This window comes from Oenanthe melanoleuca, chromosome 6 (genome assembly GCF_029582105.1).
Source record: "Oenanthe melanoleuca isolate GR-GAL-2019-014 chromosome 6, OMel1.0, whole genome shotgun sequence".
Taxonomy (NCBI): Eukaryota; Metazoa; Chordata; class Aves; order Passeriformes; family Muscicapidae; genus Oenanthe; species Oenanthe melanoleuca.
Window position 1 is genome coordinate 15,752,952 of NC_079340.1, and position 22,680 is coordinate 15,775,631.

Consider the following 22,680-nt stretch of genomic DNA (forward strand, 5'->3'; position numbering starts at 1 on the left):
TCCTGGTATCAGCAGAACACACAAACAACAGTTGGCAGAACAAGGAATTTCCTTGATATAAGAAATTTCCTCCCCTCGAAGAAGTGGAAAATGCATGCATACAACAGAATGTGCAGCTGAATCCACAGTCTTTAATGAATGCAGAGATTTGTTCTGGGCACAGGTACATTTGTGATTGTCCCCACACCCTCTTCTTCTCTCCCCCTCTAAAAATTATTTTAGTTAGTGAAATGTAAAACCACACAAAGACCAGAATACATATTCACACATCAGAGGGTTTGATTATTTTTCTTAAGAAAATTTCACTCATTTAGAATTATTGACTGTTAAGTCCAGTCAGTACAGCAGAAATATTCTACATAGATCATTGGTTGGAATGCACAGTATAACATTTGTGAACACTGTCACAAAAGACACCTGGAGGAACACTAACAAGTGTAGTAGATATGTCAAACCACATTGCAAGCATCTGCATCAAACCAGTCTGGGGTGGATGGGAAATTACCAGAATGTGGAACAAAGATCTTAAAGTACATGGGAACCTGCTACAGTAACTTTTCCCTAGAGCCATTGCTGCCACTAAAAGGTCAGGAAACTTGAACTGCTGCCTGCCACCTGAAACTCTGCTTCTGTTTCATGGGATCATGCTATGCTTTTATTTCCAGGCCTGAGTTACTGTAATTTTGCTTGAACTGCAGCAAGGAAGAGAAGGACAAACACACACTCCATCTAGCAGAGCTCGCTTCTCCAGACCTGCATGGTCAAACAGCTTGAGATCAGAGGTCTTGCCTGTAAAAAGGCCACAAAATTTGACAAAAAGAAAAAAAGAGCTAAAATAAAACAAACCAAAAAAAGCAAAACCAAAACAGAGATAACAGGATTTTATACAGCCTGCAATAAAGCTATAGTCAATGGTACAGTATTGTTCACATTACACTTATTAAGGCTTTGACTACTCGTCTTCTACATGCACATTTTATATACATATAATCCTCTGTGTGTGTATAAATTACTTTACTTTTCTTGTTCTAAGCAAGAAAATATTTTCATGCATTTGCTTCTCCTAGTATTCACAATACTTGGACCATAATCTATTCAGGGATTTCTGGAGAGGGCTGTTTATTATCCATCTGAAAATGCCCTTATCTCCAGGAATGTTGTTTGTGCCAGACAGTGGCACTGGCCCCACACTTCTCCACAGTCACACAGTCTCCACAAGAGAGGAGGTGCCACTCCAAAGCCTGACAGCACAATGGTTATGTAAACATAGTAATCCTTGGATTATAAATACTTTATTAAAGCTAACATACCTCAGCTTGTAGCTCATAATTGCCCATGAGTGCCTTAATGAAACATTCAGAATAAAGTATTTTTTTCCTCCCATGTCAACTGCTGAGTTACAGTGGCTCCCCTAAAACACACTTTTCCTTATGTTTTTCTGAAAGAAGCACCAAGCTACCTGTTAATTTTTCAAGCCTGTGGCTGGGTAGCTTTCACAAGCAAACATGTCTGAGCCTTACAGCTCGGAGCACTCTAAGTCAGTCACCACCTCACCTGCACCCCTGCCATGAAGTTAAGAGACTGGGCCACGCACCAGTGACAAAGGGGGAGGAAGCAGAAACCAGAACTCTTCCACCCCTAGCACCATGCCTGCAGCTTGCTCAGGTTTGACAGGTTCCCAGAGATCACCAAAGCTGACCTGTAGCACGGCCTGTGTCCCTCTGCCCCAGGGACACCCTGCCTCCCCCTGCCCCAGAGCTTCCCTCAGTGAGATGCTCTGGCCAGCTGAAGTCTGAGCACTCCTAGGTTTGGTAGGGACCCTGGGGAGAGCAGCTCAGCTGTGAAAAGGAAGGCTCACAGGGAAGGGGTAGCAAGGACAGGAAGCAGTGAAAAGAAGGCATGGGTGGAGTGAGAAGGAGATCCTTATTTAAGACAGTGCCTGGACTGCTGCCACAGCCTCCTGAGCTGCTTTGCACAGTGGTGTAACTGGAGCACATTGTCAGCACTCCTGTCACTAAGCTTTGCCACCATCACACAGCAATGCCTTGCATCCCACCACAGGATTTCTGTGTCAGCCACCACCCTTCCCTTGGGCACTGCACTGAAGTACTTCAATCCAACAAATACCATGACAATTGCTACAAACCAAACACTGGGTCCTGCTCCTTCCCTGGAATCCAAGTAGCTAGGAGCCCTGAAGAGACTGTCCCTGTCCCCTGCCTTGCTCTCCACTCAACAAGAGGCAAGACAATAACAGAGAGGACAGAAAGAGTGGTGCAGGCACAGCCACCTGGTTGTTCTCTTATTGCACAGAGTAGTTGGGGCAGGTAGGGGAGAGCAGGTGGCTCACAAAGTCCTTTGAAAAAATCCTACTGGTTGTCTGTCCAAAACACCTGCTCCAGAAAATATGTTCAGACAGCTCATGTGGATGCTTGGGAAATGTCACCTAGAAACAAGATATACAAGAGACGAAGGCTATTCTCAGTTCAAGTTCAGTCTTCATTCAGCCCCATGGCAAGTTGTGCAAAATACAATGTTTATGCCCTGGCAGGTATGATCAAAAGACAATTTTTTGGTCCTGGGTAGGTTAATAAGAAAGGGTCATGCTAATAATTGCAGAGGCAAACCTTTGAGACTGGATTTAGTTTTAGTTACAGAAAATACTGTACACCGCTTTTGGCCAAGTGCACAGGAGCTTTAAAAAAAAAAAGACAGAGATCGCAGTTAAATGTCTCAATCTTCAGATGGGGAATATCTGTGAGGAGCAGTCAAACTACTTTCTCATGTGCAATGCATCCTGAAATTTGGTACTTATGTATTGGGCATGAAATCCTTTCTTGTTGATGGTGTCATCTGTATGGAATCGAATCATAATGGAATCTCCTGCAGAGTAGATTTCTTCCAGAGGCTGCAGAAGAGGAAAGAAGACAGTACACAGTGGTCAAGTATGCAGACTAAATAACTGTCTGCACCATGATATTAGAGTTTAAGCCCACAGTGAACACAGACTGACCAGTAAACATGAAGACCTGAATGCTCAGTACTCCTGCCCTGATCTGCCTTCCTAAGCACATTCCTTTGCTCTTTATGTTTGAAGACTGGTGCCAGTCCACTCTACAATCCCAGTTCTTCCAGTTACTTTTTACACAGGCCTCCCTGAATATTCTTGTTCCCATCTTCAGGTTTAGTCTAATTTGTCATTGTCTTTTTCAGGAGATGAGACAATACAAACTGGAACCTGTTTAGCAGCTGAGGCTCTCCCAGGGTTCATATAACTCAGGTACTTATCTTACATGACAATTCTGGCTATGTCCCACAATGTTGTGACCTGCTGCAATCTCCTTGTGCTTCCCTTTCTCAGCCATTCTTTGTGTGTCAGTGTGCGGTAGGTAGATTACTACCAAGCTGCCCTGAGTTTCTTCTGACCAAGCTGCTATGCCTTTGTTTATTTTCCAGACCATTTCCCCAGTTTGTGAGAACTTCTTCAAACACCTGCTCCCTGATTGTCTCTCTTTACATTCAATAAGAAACACCTCAATTTCATTGCTGAAGGCCTGGAGAAATCAAATACAGACCCTCTGATTTCAAAAACCACAAACCATTACTCATGCTAGAACCACTCCTGGTAATGGGGATGCAGGTGAGTTTAGGAGACAGCACACCATCCTAAAGGCAGCAAGCATCACACAGCTCTAAGTCCCTCCACTGTTCATCCTTGCCACAGCATGGCCACAGGATGGCCACAACATGGCTTGTGGCAGGAAGCAGCAGAGGATGAAACTGGCCTTTGGAAGCCTTTCCCCCATCTACACAACACTTCCATGGCAGGGCTGGGGCACAGCAGAGTGGCAGTCTCATGCTGCTGTGCACAGCCCTGGGCTCAAAAGAACAGTCAGTCAGCAAGAATTTCCAGCCAACACTGTGCATCAGATAAAATGGCTGTGATGTCCTGCAGAAGGCAAAGAAGCAAAACCCAGCCACAAAGCATTCTCAGTAGCATTTAGTGACAGCTGCCCCTCCCCAAAATCAATATGAGGATAGTTCCTTGCCCTCCTCAGTGATCCCGCTGCAATCAGCACTCCCAGGCTTACCCCTGAGCCACAGAAGCGTCCCAGACGGGGAGCAGTGCTGTCATAACCATCATAAACCTCCATGTAGTCGTAGCCACAGTCAGCCTCCTCCTCGATCTCAAACAGCTGGAATATCAGCTCCACCCCATAACCATCTTCAGCTACAATCACCCATTCACAGTTGGCTTGACCTGGGTAGTTGTTGTCCCCAAACTGAGCATGGGAATACAAATCCTTAGCTTGTACTTCAGCTTTTAAGAGCCCACCACACTCTGAAAGGAGAAAAGGACACATAACAGTCTCTTAAAGTCCTTACTCACAACAAAGACCATCCCATGTTTGGGTCAGTCATGAGCAGAGAAGACCTCCAGCTTGAAGTTCAATAGGGAAGGTAATCAAACACTGCACCAAACTACAATAAAGTGAATTCTACAGTCACCCATGAACCCAAGGACCCACAGAGCTTAGAGGAACTTGGTTTTTGTGGTACAGAACACATATGGAAAGAGGTGAACAGTTTGAACTGTCAGGATAGGGGTTCTTGACACCCACTCTGGGAAATTGTATTAGAAAGCAATTGCTTTGTTCTTTGCACTTGTCCTGCAGATGAAATTCTGACCCCTAGTATTTTGTCAGCAGGAAGCAGAAACAGATAAAAACAATCATTTTCTGGCTACACAATGCACAAAAGTAGCCCTGTGTTTGTGCTTTAGCAGAGTTTTCCTACAGCCAATGAGAAAGACACTTCTTCACCAGTGCCAGCACAGCCACTATGTTCCATCTATTTACAGTGGTAGGGATTTCAAAGGAATGAATGCTGGCACAACATGCACACCTCTGTCCTGCCACAGACAGGAGGCTCAAGCTGTGTCTGTCCACAGCACAGCTCTGCTTCTACCATAATCAATCTAATGTGGGCCTGTTCTGAGGGTGGGCTAAATTGCATCACCTCCTTTTCCAATGGTTGATGTGGAACAAAACAGATTGTTGCTCAACCAAATACTTCCAATTTAAACAAAAGAGCCTGAACAGGAATGTCTAATACCAAGAGAATTCTGAGCTGTTATGGGAGCTGGTATTTATGGTATGGTACTGGCAGTAGTCTGGGAACAGAATGTACACCACTTAAAATTTAGGCTAAGCTTATTTAGAAGAAAGGTGTGTCTGTTTATACCTAGTAAATAGTGTAGTGAGACTTGAGGGAAATCTTTTGGCACTGGGGTACTGGCAGGCAATGAGCTTACCTGTGTTGTGCTTTGCTTGGAAACCTCTCCTTTGCACAGAAGCATCAGAGTAAAACCTGAGGAACATCTTGTTGGTAGAAGCCACTACAGGGTCTGGTTTCTTGCTGCCACAGAAGCGGCCAAGGATAGGTGACTTGCTGTTGGGCCCATCATACATTTCTAAGTGGTCATAGGCACATTCTTGGTGCTGCTCAATCTCAAACTCATTGAAGGTCTAGAGTAAGAATATGCAGAATTAAGACAGCTGTAAATCTGAGTGTGCAATTTAGCATAGGGTGAAGTGCCAAGTGAGAAACAGATCAAATGGTACATCTGTGCCACTCTCCCCGCTAAATAAAACAGAATAATGTGCTTTCAGACCAGAGTGACCTCAGGGTGGCAAAGATCAGAATTCTCAATCAGTGTGCTGTGCTGCCTCAGCCTTGCTGCCTCACATGGGTGCATGACTGCAGTTATCAACTGCAAGCCCTATAACACTTATTTTTCTGGATCAGAATTCTGCCCAGCACACACATGGGCTGTTCTGCAATATTACTTCCCCTAAGCACAGGGATTATTTCCCCCAATACATGGGCCATCTGCACAGCTTAAGGCATTAGTCCTGCCATTTGCATCAGGCCATGCTGTAGAATGGGCCTGACATCTCTCCCTCAGAGGGGCTGGGGGCTGGCTCAGCCACCACCTTGTGTAGATATGGCCCCAACAGAGTGGCTCAGCAGGAGGGGTAGGGGTGGGAGTCATTTATGCCATCTGTTTATGGAGGGCAATACTCCACAGTTGTCATCTGCTGGATCTCCTCAAGGCAGGGCAGCCTCTCAGGAAACTCTCCAAGAGCCTCCAAGAGCCCCAAGCAGGACCTGAGAGAGAGCATCAGCCCCCCACTCACACAGTGGTGGTGGGAAGTCACTTCAGCTCCTCACAACCAGCCTGCTTCTTGCCTCACATGCCCACTGTGTGGTTACTCACAACTTTCACCCGGTGGCCGGGTGTTGCAGAGATGTCCCAGGTGCACTCTTTCCTGCTGGGATACTTGTCAGGCCAGTTGGGACTGCTCATCACTCCCTCTGCACTGCTCAGCTTGTGCTCACAGCCAGCTTGGGAGAGAGAAATCACATTGGGGCAAGTCTCACATGGCAACCCTGCAGTGTCCTACATGGTCCTCTCTGCCCACTGGGACCCTCTACAGGGCAGAGACTGAAGGCTTCAGACACTAAACAAGACCTTTTACTATTACTCCACAGCTCTGGTGGGTTTGTCCTGTACTTTTTTTGAGCTAACCTGGTGAAATGGACTCCCTCATTTCCCTGGGCCTCATTCACCTAACCCATGTCCTCACACTCTGATCTATTTCTCCTACTCCTTCACCCCATCTGCCCTGTTCCTAGGGCCATGCTGTCTAGCCCTCCACACTGTTGACTCTGGTGCTATCCCAGCCTTGCATTGTTTTGTCCATTTGGAGAGCTGTATCAGCTCATGGACAGGTCAGACAAGAATCAGAGACCATACACAGGAAAGCCATGGGAGCACACAGCAGGGATAGGGGTGCAGGAAGAAAGGCAGTTTTGGCACCAGGAGATGGTTAGACCAGCCCATCCTTTCTCTTCTGACTCAAACACCATAACTAAATGAAGCAGCAGTGACCAGTCTAATGATGATGTCCCACAACTGCTCCTTTTGCAAGTCCAATTTCTCATCCCCACCCTGCTCATCCCCTGTGGGCATATAGAGAGCAAGACTGGGGAATGGGAATGGGAATGGGAATGGTCCTATTTCTAGCCAGTTTTTCAGCTGGCTGAGACTTTTTCAGTGCCCTTGCTTGGTGTGCTGCACAAACTTCCTTTCAGCACAGGGCAGGAAGCCCTGAACCAAACAGTGTCTGAAGTACCTTGGCTTTCCCAAGGGCAGGAGTGGGGACTTTACCTTCCTTACAGTCATGGCCATTCTCATGCAGTATGAAGCCATTTCTGCACTGGCACATATAGCTCCCAAAGGTGTTGATACACTCGTGCTGGCAGCCACCATTGTCTTTGGAGCACTCGTCCTTGTCTGGCAGGATCAAACCAACAAACACCGAGTTGACAGTGACACAGGCTACCACAGTCACCATCTGAGACCCCCACACCCAGGCTGGCAGACAGCAATTCTGCTGCTGGATTAGTCCAGTCAGCTTTTTAGCCCAGATCCTATTCTCTTCAACTGCCTCACATTCCATAAAACACATCCCAAATATGTTCTATTTTGTAATGTAAGTTTATTGGTTAAAGACTCCTGTCTAAAAGAAACCTAGAATAGCATCTCATTCTTTAAGAATAGAGTCCAGGAAATTCACTAGCTGAGGTAAAAATCTACTTTATATTTTCAAGTTTTTATATGCTCTGATGAGCCTCCATATCTAAATAGCTCTGCCTGAGCTCAAACAGTCAGGTGTTGAAGAAGATCTAAGGTCTAAGCTGCTCCCTGAAGCTGAAATAATCCCCTTGACTCCTGTGTGTTCAGGACTATGCATTCCTCAATCTTACTTTCTGAGCATAGGATCTGCTCATGATTTCCAGTCCAATTTAATTTATAAGTTTATCTCTAATTTTTCTTGGGATAATGCCCTCCCTAGATCTCATTAACTTAATCTGTCTCCTCACTTCCAAACGTATTTCTAGATAAATCGTACCCACCCCATCCTTCCTTCCTGCTTGGATTTAATAAGTCAAACCCTTAGCCCTGATTCTACTCTGTACCTGTCCTAGTTCAAGGCTGTTTTGCCTGATCATTCTCTTCAAAAGCATCAATACTCCTAGGACTCTGCTGAAAAGACAGAAATTGAATTTCTCCTTCCAAACGACAGACAGTTAACCTCCAGAACTGCCTGCCAATAAGGTACATCACTGACAAAGGGTTGAGAACAGAGGATTAAAAACTTCCATGGCTGCTTTGATGGGAATGATTGCTATATAGAACACTACTGGAAATCTTCTAAATGTTCTAGTTTCAGAGGAGAAAACTTTCCTTTAATACCCTAGGGACAGAAATAACTTCTATAGAGGGTTAGGTTCCACATTGCTTCCTGCTGTAGAAGGACTGGAGGCATTGATGGAATTCATGCATCTTCCTGACACCACCACTATGAAACTGGACCATACACTGCACTGAGGACCCAAGAAGAAGGTGACACAGAACAGAGCAACCATGCTTTTAAATTTAATGAACCATGTCAGGCTCTGACAGGAAGCTGAACAAAGTTCACCAAAACCACGAGGTTCAGTCAGAGAAGACAGCTAAGTGAAAGAATCCAGCCACATACCAGAGAAGTAGTGAACTTTAAAGCCTTTCTTGGAGACAGTGTTGTCTGATTTGAACTCCAGCCTCATGTTGTTGCCATATGATGTGATCACTTCAGGCTTCTCCGAGCCGCAGAATTTCCCATGTAGCTTGGAATCAGAAGGCAGCTCACTACGAACCTCAACATAGTCATATTTACAGACCTGCCAAGAGAACAAGAGATTCCTCAGCTCTGTGGCCTTGGAACAGAGTGTTTCAGAGGAAGGGGACAGAGGCTTCACTGAGAAGGAACAGACACAGCCTTGTGCTCAACTGAGCTCCTAACTTGCCCGAAATCTCCTCTGTCAATTTTCCCACCCCTCTGCTTGCTGCCCTGATCTTAAAACATGAGTGTGTTTCTCAGAATAGCAAAGGTTCCATTGAATTTAGCAGAAGTAATTATTTCCACCTTATTCAAGAACATGACAGCGTTTAATGAACTTCAGCAGCCTCCTGAATTATGGAAATGCCACTGCTCTCCTGAGTAGGGAAACTCAGACCTGAACGCTTTGTTCAAACTCCACCGTGCATGGCAGAGAACAGACTATTTCCTGTTATTTCCTTTTTCCTTGAAGAGCTCTACTTCATTGCTCATTTCAAAACATTTTCCTGCAAAAGCAGCACTGGGGAGGTACGAGGTGGGACACCTATTAGGGATGGAAAATACCTACAATTACACAAAACTAGTAGAGAAAAGAAGCCCATTGTGCTGGTTTTGGCTGGGGTAGATTTAATTTTCTTCACAGTTACTGATACTGGGCTGTGTTTTGGATTTGTGCTGAGAAAAGGGTTGATAATATCAAGATGTTTTGTTATTGCTGAGTAGGAGTTGCATGGAGTCAAGACATTTTTTTGCTTCTTTTACTGCTCCACCAGTGAGGAGGCTGGGGGTGCTCAGGGAGCTGGGAGTGGACATGGCCAGGACAGCTGATCCTCACTGACCAAATGGATATTCCATACCATAGGACACCATACCCAGTATATAAAGTGAGTAGAGGGAAGAAGGAGGAGGGGGAGATATTTGGAGTGACATTGTCTTCCCAAGTAACTATTATGTGTGATGGAGCCCTGCTCTCCTGGGGCTGGCTGAACACCTGCCTGCCCATGGGAGGCAGTGAACTAATTCCTCATTTTTCTTTGCCTGCATGCATGGCTTTTGCTTTATCTATTAAACTGCCTTTATCTCAACCCTTGAGTTTCTCTCACTTTCACCTTTCTGATTCTCTCCCCTATTCCACTGGGGAAAAGTGAATGAGCAGTTGTGTGGTGCTTAGTTGCCAGATTAGGTTAAAGCACTGCACCCACTTATAATAGAACAGCTTTAATCCTTCCACTCTATAGAGAAAGCAAATCCAGACCTCAAGGAGAACAGTCACTGTTATCGGTGTAATTACATCAAGGGTGGGAAAACAACCAGAAGCTCCACCAGTAAGACAGAGCCTCCTCTTCCCTGTACCCCAAGGATTCATCCAGCTGTGATTTAGCCAGTAGTCCCACCTCTGAGATGCAGGGACTGCTTACGTACATCATTGCCTTCCAGCTCAAACACTTCGAACTGCAGAGAGATCCGGTACTGGGCTGGAGCTACCACCTGCCAGACGCAGTTTTTGTTAGTAGGATATTCCTTGGGCCATCCAGGGCTAGTAATGGTCCCATTGAGCTTGGTGATGAAGCCCCCACAGGCAGCTGGAGAGGCAATAAATGAACACAAGTTTTACTTGGTTCTGTTCAGACACACAGATCGGGCCCCAGTGTTAACTAGCAAATGAACCAGATCCTGGTTGGTGGCACATTTCAAATCCCAGCCTCCAGAACAGGCTTAAAATGCTGGGAAGTGTGAAGACAGAAAGTTCACCTGCTGTAAATCACCAGTCAAACACACCCAGTGAGGCTAGGGCCCTGAGAGCCACCATGCAGGAGTAATTTCCTCTTTAATCTCTGTCCTTGGGCTTACTGTGAATCAGTAGACTTGACATGCACAACACAGTTGTAAAGGCCAGCTTGGTAAATTCACCTACACTCAGTGCTACAAACCCTACTATTGCAAGTTTATCAGTAGTGGAATAATTACAAGATAATGGAATCCTAGGGAAGACATTCCTGTCAACTCTTCAGTTGTTTATTATATTTGGACTGCATCTTCTCTAGGGAAAGTTGAAGGCAAAGACAAGACTTAGCTTTATTATCCCATTTCCTTCAAAAATTTAAGACATCTCAGCTTCATCCTCTTGTGGGAGGGCAGGCTGTTACCTCAAAGGAATAAACTTCAATTTCCTGCAAAATTCTATTTGCAACAAAGCAATTTTTTTCTATTTTTTTTCTTGCTGTTTCTTGAGAATAATGAGATATGGCCACATCTTCAAAACCCACAGGGATAAAAGCTTTCAGGTCTTGTTCCCAACATCATTTTGCATTAAGAGGACTAACCCAAGGGAGCAGCTTCAATATAAATAGACTAGCAAGCAAGTAGTTTTGGAGGAAAAAAAAGGCAATTTATTCTGATATATATTGCTATGGTTTCAAAGACTATCCTTTCTGTTTTGCCCACAAATTAACAGTGAAATTCAGAAAAAACCCTGCCAAGTTATAGCAACTTAGCAATTGGCTTGCTAAAATTGCAAGAAATAACTTAAAAAATAATAAAAAATAAAAAGCTTTCAAAAGCCTTTTGCACACACCTGACTGCCCTCACCAAGTCAAAAGCACTCTTACCCAAACAGTTTGACAAAAGCAGAAGTCAGGGCAAACCAGGTGATGCTGAGAGCACCACTGATAACGTGTGGAGCTCCCTAAATGTTCCTACAGACTGAGTTTTGAGACAAGAACAATGGATGGATTCTCAGCACACCAACAGCTGTATTGTTGGCAGAAGCAACACTTGTTGAATGAGATTCTCTCTAGAAAGCTGACACAAACAGCTTCTATTATAGACATGGGAGTTTTCTTCCTCCATAAAAGAGGAAGGGAGGAAAATTCTCCTCAGGATGGAAAAGCCTGTTTTGCATGCAGACAAAACATTGGTATTTTATTATTTGGAGTAAATTCCTTTTTGAAAAACAAATAAATTCAGCATTAGATTGAAATACTTTTGGGGCACTCAGTGGGTAGGTTGTAATGCCTACTTCCTTTATGCTGTTGCACTGAGGGACATCTGGTCTGAACAGCAACCTCTGGCCATGAAGGACAACTGGTTTTAGGGATGTTTAGCAGTATAAATCAGAGTATTTTCAGGGTTTTTTTCACCAAAACTTGTTTTCCAATGGATGATGTTAACAAAGAAAAAAAAAATTCAGCTGGGGAAAATAAAGTGAAATAAAGAGGATGCAGGGGCAAGGAAATCACTTCCAAGACTGTTCAATTCCATTTTTAGCTGTATTACTTATCCTGCAGTCAGATGGCTCAATCTGTACTTACCTTCACAGCTCTTTTTATCAGCTGTCAGTTCATAGCCAGGCTCACAGGTGCATTTGTAACTGCCCAGAGTGTTCTCACAGTGCTGCTCACACCCACCATTGTCCGGCAGGGAACACTCATCCATCTCTGCCAGGAGAAAAACAGAGCAAGTGGCACTTTCCTGACCACCCAAACACCCATGCATGGATTTCCCATGCAGCCCTTCTGGACAGCAGCAACAGAGCACTGGCTGCTGAGCCAAGACTGTGGGGCAGGCAATGCAGCAAAGCTGCTTCTGGACACAAGCAGGCAAACACTGTCTCCTGTAAAAACTTTTGTTCTCACACACCTTTTTTTGGGCTTTGTTTTGTTTGCTTTAACTTCCTCACACTCTTGAGTAACTTGAGCTCCCAGGAACCAGCCCATTATGGCACACACAGTGATGGAGCTGAGGGAGTTCATACCCCATGGAAGCTGGCAGGACACACAAGTAGTTCTGCCTTCTCACAGGCACAGGAAGTCTTGCTACCCTAGACTTTGAAGTCAGGTTCTTCAATCATGTCTCAACAACCTGAACTGACATTTTAATATAAAGATAGCCACTGGCTTCTCACCCTGACCCCTGATTCCACATGCATCCCTTAACAGATGGTTTTATTAACATGGCTGTGGTGGGTTAGCCTCAGCTGGCAGCCAAATTCCCACCTAGCTGCTGGTTCACTCCCTGGCCTGCCACTCCCATGGAATGAGGAAGAAAACAGGAAGAGTAAGAGCAAGAAAGTCCTGGGTTGAGACAGACAAATTATCCACCAATTACTGTTCTGTTCAAACAGACTCAATTTTGGGGAACTTAATTTAATTTACTGCCAATTAATATAAATATTTGAGTGCTGGTTTAGGTATGGGGAAACAAAAACTGGAAAAAACTACATTCAAGCACCTACAGAAAACATATTTCTGCTTCCCTTTCCTGGCTCAACTTCACTCCAAGCCCGTCTCCCCCTGCCTTGTACCCCTGCAAGTTACACTCAGCAAAGCCATGGGGGTGCAGAGGCAGGAGGGGAGGGGGAGCCACAGGCTGCACTTGACCCTGCTGCTCCTCCTCATTCTTCTCCCCTACTCCAGGCAGATGAACTAACACTTCAGCCATATAATGTAGGCTTCATTGGTAGAAGCAATTTGTTGCCAAATTGAAGATAACTAATATATAGTCCTGGAGCTATCCCATGAGATACACCTGACTGGGTGGATGTGAGGTACTTGCTCTCCATATCTTCCTGGCAAAGCATCTTGGGTGTGACCAATGGCTTACCCTCTCTAAGTTGACTGCAGGTTTATTTTCTCTGAAAACTTAGACACTATCATTGCATGTTCTCAAAAAGCATGGCATTCAATTCCATCCTTAACTCTGATTTTTTAGACTGTTATTTTCTTTCAGTGCTGTAAGACATATATTTGAAGCTCTGTTCCTTCCATAATTCATTAAGGCAAAGTGTACCCATTGCTCAATCAGCTATGAGAAGGAATCTGAAGAGTGCCTGCAGAGCCATCTAATTTGCTCCCTTTGCTCATGGAGTGCCCATAGCCACAATCCTGCTGGATATGCAGGTACAGACTGCAGACTTCAGATTCCAGCTTGAAACTCCACATGTAGCCTGCACATGTGTCTACACAGCTTTTGCACACACACTGTCCACAGTGCAAGGTGGCTGGAAATTGTGCTGCCAGGACTACTGTGATGCTTGGTTCAAGCAAAAACACTTCACCCCTCAGCTGAACTTACTGACATGAACTTAAAAACGCTCCAACCATCCACAAACTGTATGGTTTCTGGTTCAAACATGAGAAATCTGAGCAGGCACTGAAATAACTAGTCTGCCAGCAAAACCTCCACAGAAAATACCTGTGTATCCAATTTTACTAGTGTACAAGTTCACACACTTTTACATTTAAAAAAAAGAAACAACTTCACTTCTGACAATCTGTATCACAGAGAAAGCACTTCAGGTTCAGGTATAACCTTCTTCCCCTACAACCTTTTAAGTGAAACTCGGATTTTAGGGAATTACTTGCTGCGTCTCCATGCAGTGCTAATCTCTGAAAGACATCTCTGCCACAGTCAGCCTGCACTGTCCACTCCTGAAAGAAGCCAAAATATCTTCAGCAAGAAGTATTCTCTGTGCCTTTATGGAACCTGAGAAATTTAAGCAAGGAAGTCTAGGTACTGTGAGAGCTGTCCAGGGACTCAGATCAAATGTCACAGTATTTGCCAGTGATCTTGCAATCACCCTTTGTCACAGTCCATTAAGACTTCTCAAATTTACAGGCCAATATAATCTGTGAATTAAACTTTATTTACCTTTTTTATTTTTTTTGCACTTAAGTGCATGGTTTAAGAATTATGGGTTATAAGTTACGACATTTTGTGCCTTGAATGGTGAATAAGTGAATTCACAGGATAGACTAGCCTGAGCCAAGGGGACTGAGCCCTGACATGTTTGTTTGTTGAAGTCTTAAATTCATAAAATAAAGTTTAATTCAGGGAGTATGTTCTCCTGAAAATTTGAGAAACCTAAACGGACCATGACACCCTTAACAAGAGACAAAAAGTAGAAATAAATAAAGGACTTATGCAATCCAAATATTGGCATTATAACCATTATTTCTGTGCAAGTGCCACTGAACCTAAGACAAGCATGACTGTCTGCCCCCCACCAGCTCCACTGGTATTTTCCCAAGCAGTTAGATATTTGGTTCTTGCCTCTATCAAGTCACCAGGATGCTGGTAAAGGACCATTTCTGGGGTCCAGCTATGAAAAAAAAGAAAAAATTTAAAAATCTTAGTCTTACATGTTCCTGAAGAGAATCTCAGTTTAGGAACACATTTGTCTCCCAAAGGTCTTAGTATGCATTTACTGGGACTCTACTTGCATTTAGATTTACCCTCTCTCCAGAGGTTTCTTTTAGAATAGAACTTTAGCAAAGAGCTGTTTTTAACACTCATTGTGCAGTATTAGTACTCTTTGAAAATGTCAGTGTCCTCTGGCATGGCTAAATGGAGGTGACATTCCATCCAGCTGTGCAACATTTATGCTGATACGAGCCCAGGAGAGCTGATTTCTGTCCTGATAAGGGAGGAGGTGTTCCTGCCTCAGCATCATCCCCCTCTACAATCTGTACATATACTTGATATTTGCAAACAAATTGTACAAACAAATCCTAAGCACAAGTACATATAATGATAATGTGTGAATTGATGGACAGAATGAGTTGATTTGTGGATGGCATCAGCTTAAGGGATGAATTGTCCCCAGCTTAGTGAGAGGTATTAGATCACATACCTTTAAAGAAATTTGCTGCAAAGCCGGCTTTATTGATGGTTGCATCAGATGCAAACTTCATCCACACTTTGTTTGAGCTGGATTTGATGTCCTCGGGCTTCTCGTAGCCGCAGAAGTGGCCGATGAGCGGGCTCTGTTCAGAGAGCCCATCCCGGATCTCCAGGTAGTCGTACGAGCACGCATCGTGCCACTCAACCTGCAACAGCAAAGGTGTGTGCCTCTGCCTCACTAGCACAGCCCTTCCAGCCAGGCTAGTGACACACACTTTGGCCACAGCTCCCCAAACAACTGGCCACAACTAAGTACTTGCTGTGGCTGCCACTGAGCTCTTCTGCAGTTCAAACTGCATTTGAGCCTAGGCACATCTCAGTTCTGCCACTGCTTCCTGGCCATCCTGCAGTGGAACCCAGTCCCTGACTGCCTACAAACTGCTCTTGCAAGAGAAGCTGTAAGAAACACAGCAGAACTACAAGCAAAAAGGTTCAAGGGATAGCTGTGGGGAGGTAGTGGTGTCAGCCCTTTGGTGAGTGCACACAAGCCACAGGAGCCTGTGGGATAGGTGAGATTAATGCACCAACCAAGGTCCTGTCCACTCCCATCTGTGACTTAACATCAGTAACCAGAGACTGATCCCTGGCATGTAGCTAAGAGTGTAAGACATCCTATAACCAGCAGAAGAAAACATTTTGTGAGCTCTTCACAAAATGCCATCTGGGACCATGATGTTTCTTCGGGGAGTCACATCCTGCAATCTGACAAGTCCCAATGACACCAACAAGAATTTTTTGCCTGGATCGTGACCATTTACTTCTATTTGACCAGAGTGAAGCTTTGCAGACTCATGAGTCCCTATCTAACATTATCAACACTTTCAAGTCCCTTCTAATTCCTTCTGTCTAGAGCAACAGCTTTTGAAAACTCAGCATATTTTAAACTTCAAAAATCAAAATCTCTGAGCAAACATTTGTTAAGGTAAATGATACTCTGAAGCAGTCAAAAAATTAAAAATTATTATTATTATTATTATTATTATTATTACCACTTTCTTCTTCATTTTAAAGCGTTTGTAGAAGCAAAATAGTAACTGTAATATAATATGCAATGACATTTCTCACCTCAAAGGCTTGGAATGTGATTCCTATGTGAAAACCCTCAGAAACTGTGATCTTCCAGATACACTCCTTGGAAGGTCTGTAGTCATCTGGGTAATTGGGAGATTGGATCTGGCCAGCATCTTTGTGTATTTCTCCACCGCAAATAGCTTCATAAAAAACAAAAAGCAAACCCACAAGATTGCAAGTTTCTCTGCAGGTAAAGTCTGCTCCATACACACCTTTCTAATCAAATCTGTTTCAGAATTGCTTGCTATAGAAAGGCAATACACAAGTCATGGATGTTTTTACAAATCTAACATTTTGTCTTATGACAGTGTCTCCTATCTTGCTGTGCAAATGTCCTCAGAAGGTGAGCTCATTGGGACAGAGAATTTTTATAAATTTGTGTTATTCATACTCCTTCATGTCTGCTTGAAACCTGCTACCAGCACTAAGGACCAAGAAAAGCTGTGGGGAGGGCATGGGAAGGGGAGAAGCTGCAAATCTAATCCAGCCACACGATGGCAATATTAACAAGCACAACTTGAGCTGATCACCACCAGACCATCAGCCTGGATGCTGTGCATGAAAAATTAAGTTTTAGTGCCAAATATAAGAGTAAGTTTAAATACTAAAATAGAAAATGTAATGGAAATCTGGTTTAATACAAAACTAGTAAAGATCTTGAAGACAACAGTAGTTCAGCAAAATTGTCTGCAAGACTATGTAGGAAATGAAAGTAAGATCACAGGCTAAAACCTGTTACCCATCATGCAAAACACAAATGAGTGTTTTCTACAAAACACGTGAATGTTTTGGCTATGCCTAAAGTCCAGGGAACAAAAAGCACCTCAGAAAGCACAAGGTACTGCAATGACACCTGGCACATATCAACCTTCCTTCCCCTGGCTTCTCCCCACAAGGCACTGCATTAGCAATTCAAATATGGGTCTCCATGTAGTGTCCTGCAAATTGCTTGCATTGGGTAACACTGTCTTGGTCTTGCACTGTAAGCTGCTGATGTAACTGAGTTAAAACACTGTTTCATTAGTGCAGCTAACCTCTTTCTTACAGGATCAGTGATAAAGCACCACCAAAAAGTTGCACCCAAAAATTCAGCTGCAGAGCACAATTTAGATTGCAATCTGAGTTCATATATTGAGAGCTACAAGTGATGCTTGAGAAAACCTCTGAAGGACCCTTTAAAGAACTGTTTCCCCCACCTAACAGAAAGAGGACTACAAGAGCAGAGGACTGTCTTTTCTAAGAGCCATGAAACTGACAGCCAACAAATATTTTCTCTGTCCACTGCAGAAGTTCACACTGACATACAGCTGAGCATCAGCTATGCTTGGGAGAGCCCTACTGCAAAATAGAAAGAACCTCTGCTGGTAGAGCCTGAGAAGATGATAATGATGTCAAATTCGGGGCTGTCAGCCGTGCTGTAGGGCAAAACCACCACTATCTTCCCATCTTAACTCTCATGAAAGAAAGGGAACAGAACGACTGAAATCAGAGGACACTTCCACTACATAGACTGTCATTTAGGATCAAGTAATTCTACTGTCATGTGTCTGCATGCTTCTGCCTCTTTCCTCCCATCTTCTGAAAGCTTTAGGGCCAAGACTTGGAGGAATCCAAATCCAAAGATCAGTTCTCACCCACAGCTTCCAGAAAGGTTCAGATGAATGACCACTCATATGCACTGTCACTAATGCAGAAGACAGAGAAGCAGTGCTAAATTTGAGGGAGGAGTTCAAAAGAAAAAGAGGAACTAATGGCAACAGAGAAATATTTTGGACAAAAATTGATAGAAAATTAAACACTTATACGCAATCTCTCCTGGAAATAAAAACTACCTTTATTGCTTAAGCACAGAAGTCACAAAACAGCTGAGCAAGCCACTTTGTAAAGGGCAAAAGAAACTAGACATTACCAGAACCTGCTTAAGAGGGAAACAGGGATTAAAGAAGATTTTTTTAAAATCTCCTATTTCAGCAAATAAATTATGGAGAGACAAGTAGATAATCTCTCTACCTGCTATTCTGACAAGAGGAGGCTGAGATATCCAATGCTTAAGCATTCCCTTCATCATGCAGAGATAAGAATGGAACTGTGCAATGGGCTATCACTGTGTCTGCAGCACAAGCTGGTTTACACCAGTCACACTCTGTGCATTTTCTCAGGCATAGCCATGGATTTCACAGCCTTACAATGGGAAATTTCTTGCCGGAAAGGGTTATATAAAAAGCCACTCTTGAAGAGGCAGGAAAATAAGAACTTGGAGTTTGTTTGACCAGGAGATGCACATTCCACCATCAGCTGCTCTATTCAGAAGATAAGTTAGGCAAGCTCATATTTACTGAATCTTTAGGGATCATTTATTAATCAGCAGGAAATGTGGGAAATTGTCAAGAGAAAACAAAGTTACTTTGCAAAGTGACTTTGGAATGCAGCCAATGTAAAATTATTTTTCTCCCAATACCATTTAGCAATATGAAGGAAGATGCCATACACGCTAATTCGATCACTTCCAATTCCAACAAACTACCATGAAGCGGGTGTTACAAACCACATGGTCCAGGCAACAGCTGCTTTTCAGGAGAAATGTTTAAAAAAACCCAACACCAGTCAAGCTACCTCTGTCTCTGGGGCAACAATTCCTACAGAAACCAGATATTTCTCCTGTGAAACAGATTTGTTAGCCCCAAACTGCTGTGAAATCCTCATATGCTTTATTTGCACTTCCCCAACAGTCCCATGCTTGCTTCACTTCCCTCTGTTAGTATCATTATTCATGAGTTTATGGGACACTTGGGCACTGGGCTTCCAGCACTGTGCTCGTTCCTGTGGCTGAAGAAAGAAGATGATGCAATGTCGGTATCAATACAGGCAACCTCATACTGTTGACAACACTGCTATTTCTGAGAAAAATGCCTGATGCCCACAAAACAATGGGGATTTTCAATACATTTTAGAATCATTACAGCAAAAGAAATATCCCAAGCATATATGGAAAAGGGAAGTTACTGATTTTTAATGACTGTGGTAGTATTGCTTCTCCTCTGAAGTGGTTTCATCATCTCAGTGCCATGCAAGTTTCTAAAATACCTGACCTGTAGATCTGACATGCTAATTTCCACTTTTCTGTAAGTAAAACATACAAAGGAGAAACAAAAGATCTATCTTTGAATTTGAGGAAAAAACCCAACCAACCAAACAATAACACCCCAAGGCAATCTGTATTAAGTGATATAAAATGTATAATCCCAAACAGAACTTTGCCTGTTAAAATAAAGAAACTCTTGCTCCACACTGCTGCTTGCAGGGGCTGGTTAGAGCAAACAGAACCGGGCCTAAATATGGAAGCTATTGCTTGTGTTGTCATCTTGTTGTGCCCCCCAAAATGTGATAAACTAGTTGGAAAATCCTTGCCTTGTCTACTGAAACAAGCCACAAAATCTGCCATTTCCCATAAAAACAGGAGCATGGCTGTATCTAACCACACAGTGCAGCAGAACCCCTGCTGATCCCACAAAACCCCTGCATCCTGCTCCACCTGCCCCAAGCAATGCAGACCTCTAGGGAAGGGCTGTACCTTCATAGAGCACAAAGAAGCCTTTGCCCAGGATGTTACTGCTGCTCCGGAACTCGATCCACAGCCTGCTGTCTGTGGAGATCACTGGTTCAGGAATCTTGTCACCACAAAATCTACCTAGAAGACAGGAAAGAGATAATAAAGATCTCTATAATCTCCTGAGAGACAGCACAGCATAACTGGCACCTGTGAGTCTGGAGAGCAAAGAGACTTTGGTTAAAGGAGTGTGCTTGTGTAAAACACCTTTCACTCCCATCAATTGTCCTTTTGAGTAAGTTTCTGTGTCCCCTGTTCCTTAATTCATATTTTTTTCCATTATTAAGTGAATTAAACTTCTCTTCAGCAGGGAGCAGAATCAAGATCAAGAATTGTCTTGATCATGGAATTGAGCAAATGAGTTACCATGGTGGGGAAGCATCCCCCTGTCCTTCTAGAGATGTGGCATTAGGGAATGTTCTTTCCACCTGCTAAGCCTTGAAAACTCCTTTAGCACTTTGCACCCAGGAGCAAATACTCCAAGTCAAACCAAGGGCAGGACATGGCCATGATGATGAGAAAATAACACTTATTCTCTGTTCAACAAATCCCAGTTAAGCTTCTGCAGTAATTTCATTTCTTTCAAGAGAAAGAGACCAGGAGCAATTTTGCTCCACGATTCCCCCAGCTTTGAGCTCTCTGGCATGTACCAGCACTGGCAAACTCTCAGTTCGCCAGTAGGAATGAATCCTGGAACAGAACAGCTGCAGATGGCATCTGCAGCCCAAACAACCTCAACAAACCAAACTTGGTGCTCCTCTATTGAAGCCAGAAGCTCCTCACAGAAATAGAGCAAGCACCAAGTATGCACTGCTAGGCAGGGACCTGCACTTGGGTCAGGAGCTTGCACAGAGCAAACAGGGTTTTTCACTTCAGCTGACACCAGCAGGGCTATACACTGAATTAAACACTGAATTCAACCTGAAGTCAGGACAGCAGTGATAGGGATCTCGGCCTTCCAACACCATGCAAAGGCATCTTTGAACAACTTCCACTGGGTAAAAACTAGGTTAATGCCTTATCTTCAAGACACCATCATTTTTCACATTAACTGGCTGGGATTGGCAGTTTTACTACCAGCTTTTTTTTTTTGCTTGCAGAGTCACCCATCCGAATATTACCTTGGACCCAGCTTTACTCAACTACTATTGTGCCCCCAAGCTGCCCAGTGCTGTTGGGGCAGAGTGACAGCCCTGCAGCATATCAATAGCCTTCCCCATCTCCACTCCCAAAGGGGATGCTAAAAACAGCATCAGCACTGCAAAGCTTCTTCCTCTAGGGTCACTGAGCAACTTCCTCCTTGATTTAGGCTTGGAGTTTAACAAGGGTGTCAAGAAGAGGAAACGCAGATGAGGAACGAGAATGAGCAAGCTCCTCAGAGTGTGATAAAGGGCCCATTCATAAAAAGTTATACACCATTTAAAGGCTGGGTTTTCACACACTTCCCTGGGAAAATATTCAGCACACATGTATTTCTTCTCTCCACAAGAAGCCCGTGCTTTCACAATTCACACTAATCCCCCTCCTCACCCCCTGCTGAATTGCCGTCTGTCTGCCTCTTCTGACCTAATTTCATGGGCTCAGCCCCATAAGGGAACCATGGCCACTCCTGCAGCGTCTCCTTCCAGATGGAAACACTCCCAAGCCCACCTGCACTAGGACTAGGGAGCTCCTTGGCTTCTGAAGTACCTTTAAATTACTCAGCAGAAAAAAAAAAATAATGAGGAGCTAAGTTGCAGCTGCTGGAGCAATGTTACCTGACACATCTGCAGCAGACAACAGCAGTATATCCTGCCAACCCCAAAACAGGCAGTGAACAGTAAAACCAGCTGCCAACTGCCCTGAAAGGTAGCCACTGAAACCTGGGAAGCAGCATGGCTCCAGCCCCAGCACCTCTCCTGGTACCAGGGCTAGGATGTCCTAGGCCAAGGAGAGCACCCAAACCTCCTGAAACCCTCTGCCCCAATGCTGTCTAGCCCAGGGGCTGCAGTATGGGGTGCAGCCCCTCTAACACAGCTGGGGATGATGCCCAACCTGATTGCTTCTTTCCTTTTATGCAGAAGAGCCTGTCTGCAGTACCACATTTTACATCTTTGGGACACCAAGCCTAGAGGACAAGGTCAGGATCAGAGGCAGTGGCAAAGCAGGTGGGACTCTTGAACCACTCAAGACTTGCAGTTATGACAGCAGGAGGCAGAGAAACAGGGAGGATACAGAAGAGCTGCACTGCCTAGAGATCTCTGGAAGCAGAAGCAGAGTGGAGACCTTGCACAGTTTGACATGGCATGGCCTAGCAAGTTCTCTGCTAGGACTAGAGAGGCTCAGAGTACAGAGTACTGTGTATTTGTAAACACAAATTCGTGAGAAATAATGGCAGGAGACTGGGTCAGGAGCTGTGCAGCTGCTGCATTGTGCCTGACAGCTCTTCCCCAGACTTAGGAAAGAGCAATAACAAAACTCCAGAGAACACATTTTTAGTCCCAGCCAGGGCCCTGGCTCGCTTCCCTCCCTGCCTCATTTCTCAAGCTGGAAAAGGAAGGAATAAAGTCTTTGTGACCACAGGGCTTGGAGCATGGATCACTGGCAGTGATT

General features: G+C 44.2%; 1 protein-coding gene across 1 annotated transcript in view; it reads right to left on the bottom strand.

The window, feature by feature from the left end:
* Positions 1–112: 112 nt before the first annotated feature.
* The window catches only part of TLL2 (tolloid like 2), an 83,766-nt gene continuing 61,198 nt past the window's right edge, over positions 113–22,680 (bottom strand). The window contains exons 11-21 of the mRNA XM_056495419.1: positions 20,053–20,169; positions 16,476–16,621; positions 15,361–15,556; positions 12,041–12,166; positions 10,152–10,312; positions 8,610–8,790; positions 7,235–7,360; positions 6,281–6,408; positions 5,315–5,528; positions 4,092–4,342; positions 113–2,908 (exon numbers count right to left, since the gene is read on the bottom strand). Coding sequence (XP_056351394.1) covers positions 2,774–2,908; positions 4,092–4,342; positions 5,315–5,528; positions 6,281–6,408; positions 7,235–7,360; positions 8,610–8,790; positions 10,152–10,312; positions 12,041–12,166; positions 15,361–15,556; positions 16,476–16,621; positions 20,053–20,169 — 1,781 coding nt within the window. The 3' untranslated portion in view covers positions 113–2,773. The remainder of the gene's footprint in view (positions 2,909–4,091; positions 4,343–5,314; positions 5,529–6,280; positions 6,409–7,234; positions 7,361–8,609; positions 8,791–10,151; positions 10,313–12,040; positions 12,167–15,360; positions 15,557–16,475; positions 16,622–20,052; positions 20,170–22,680) is intronic.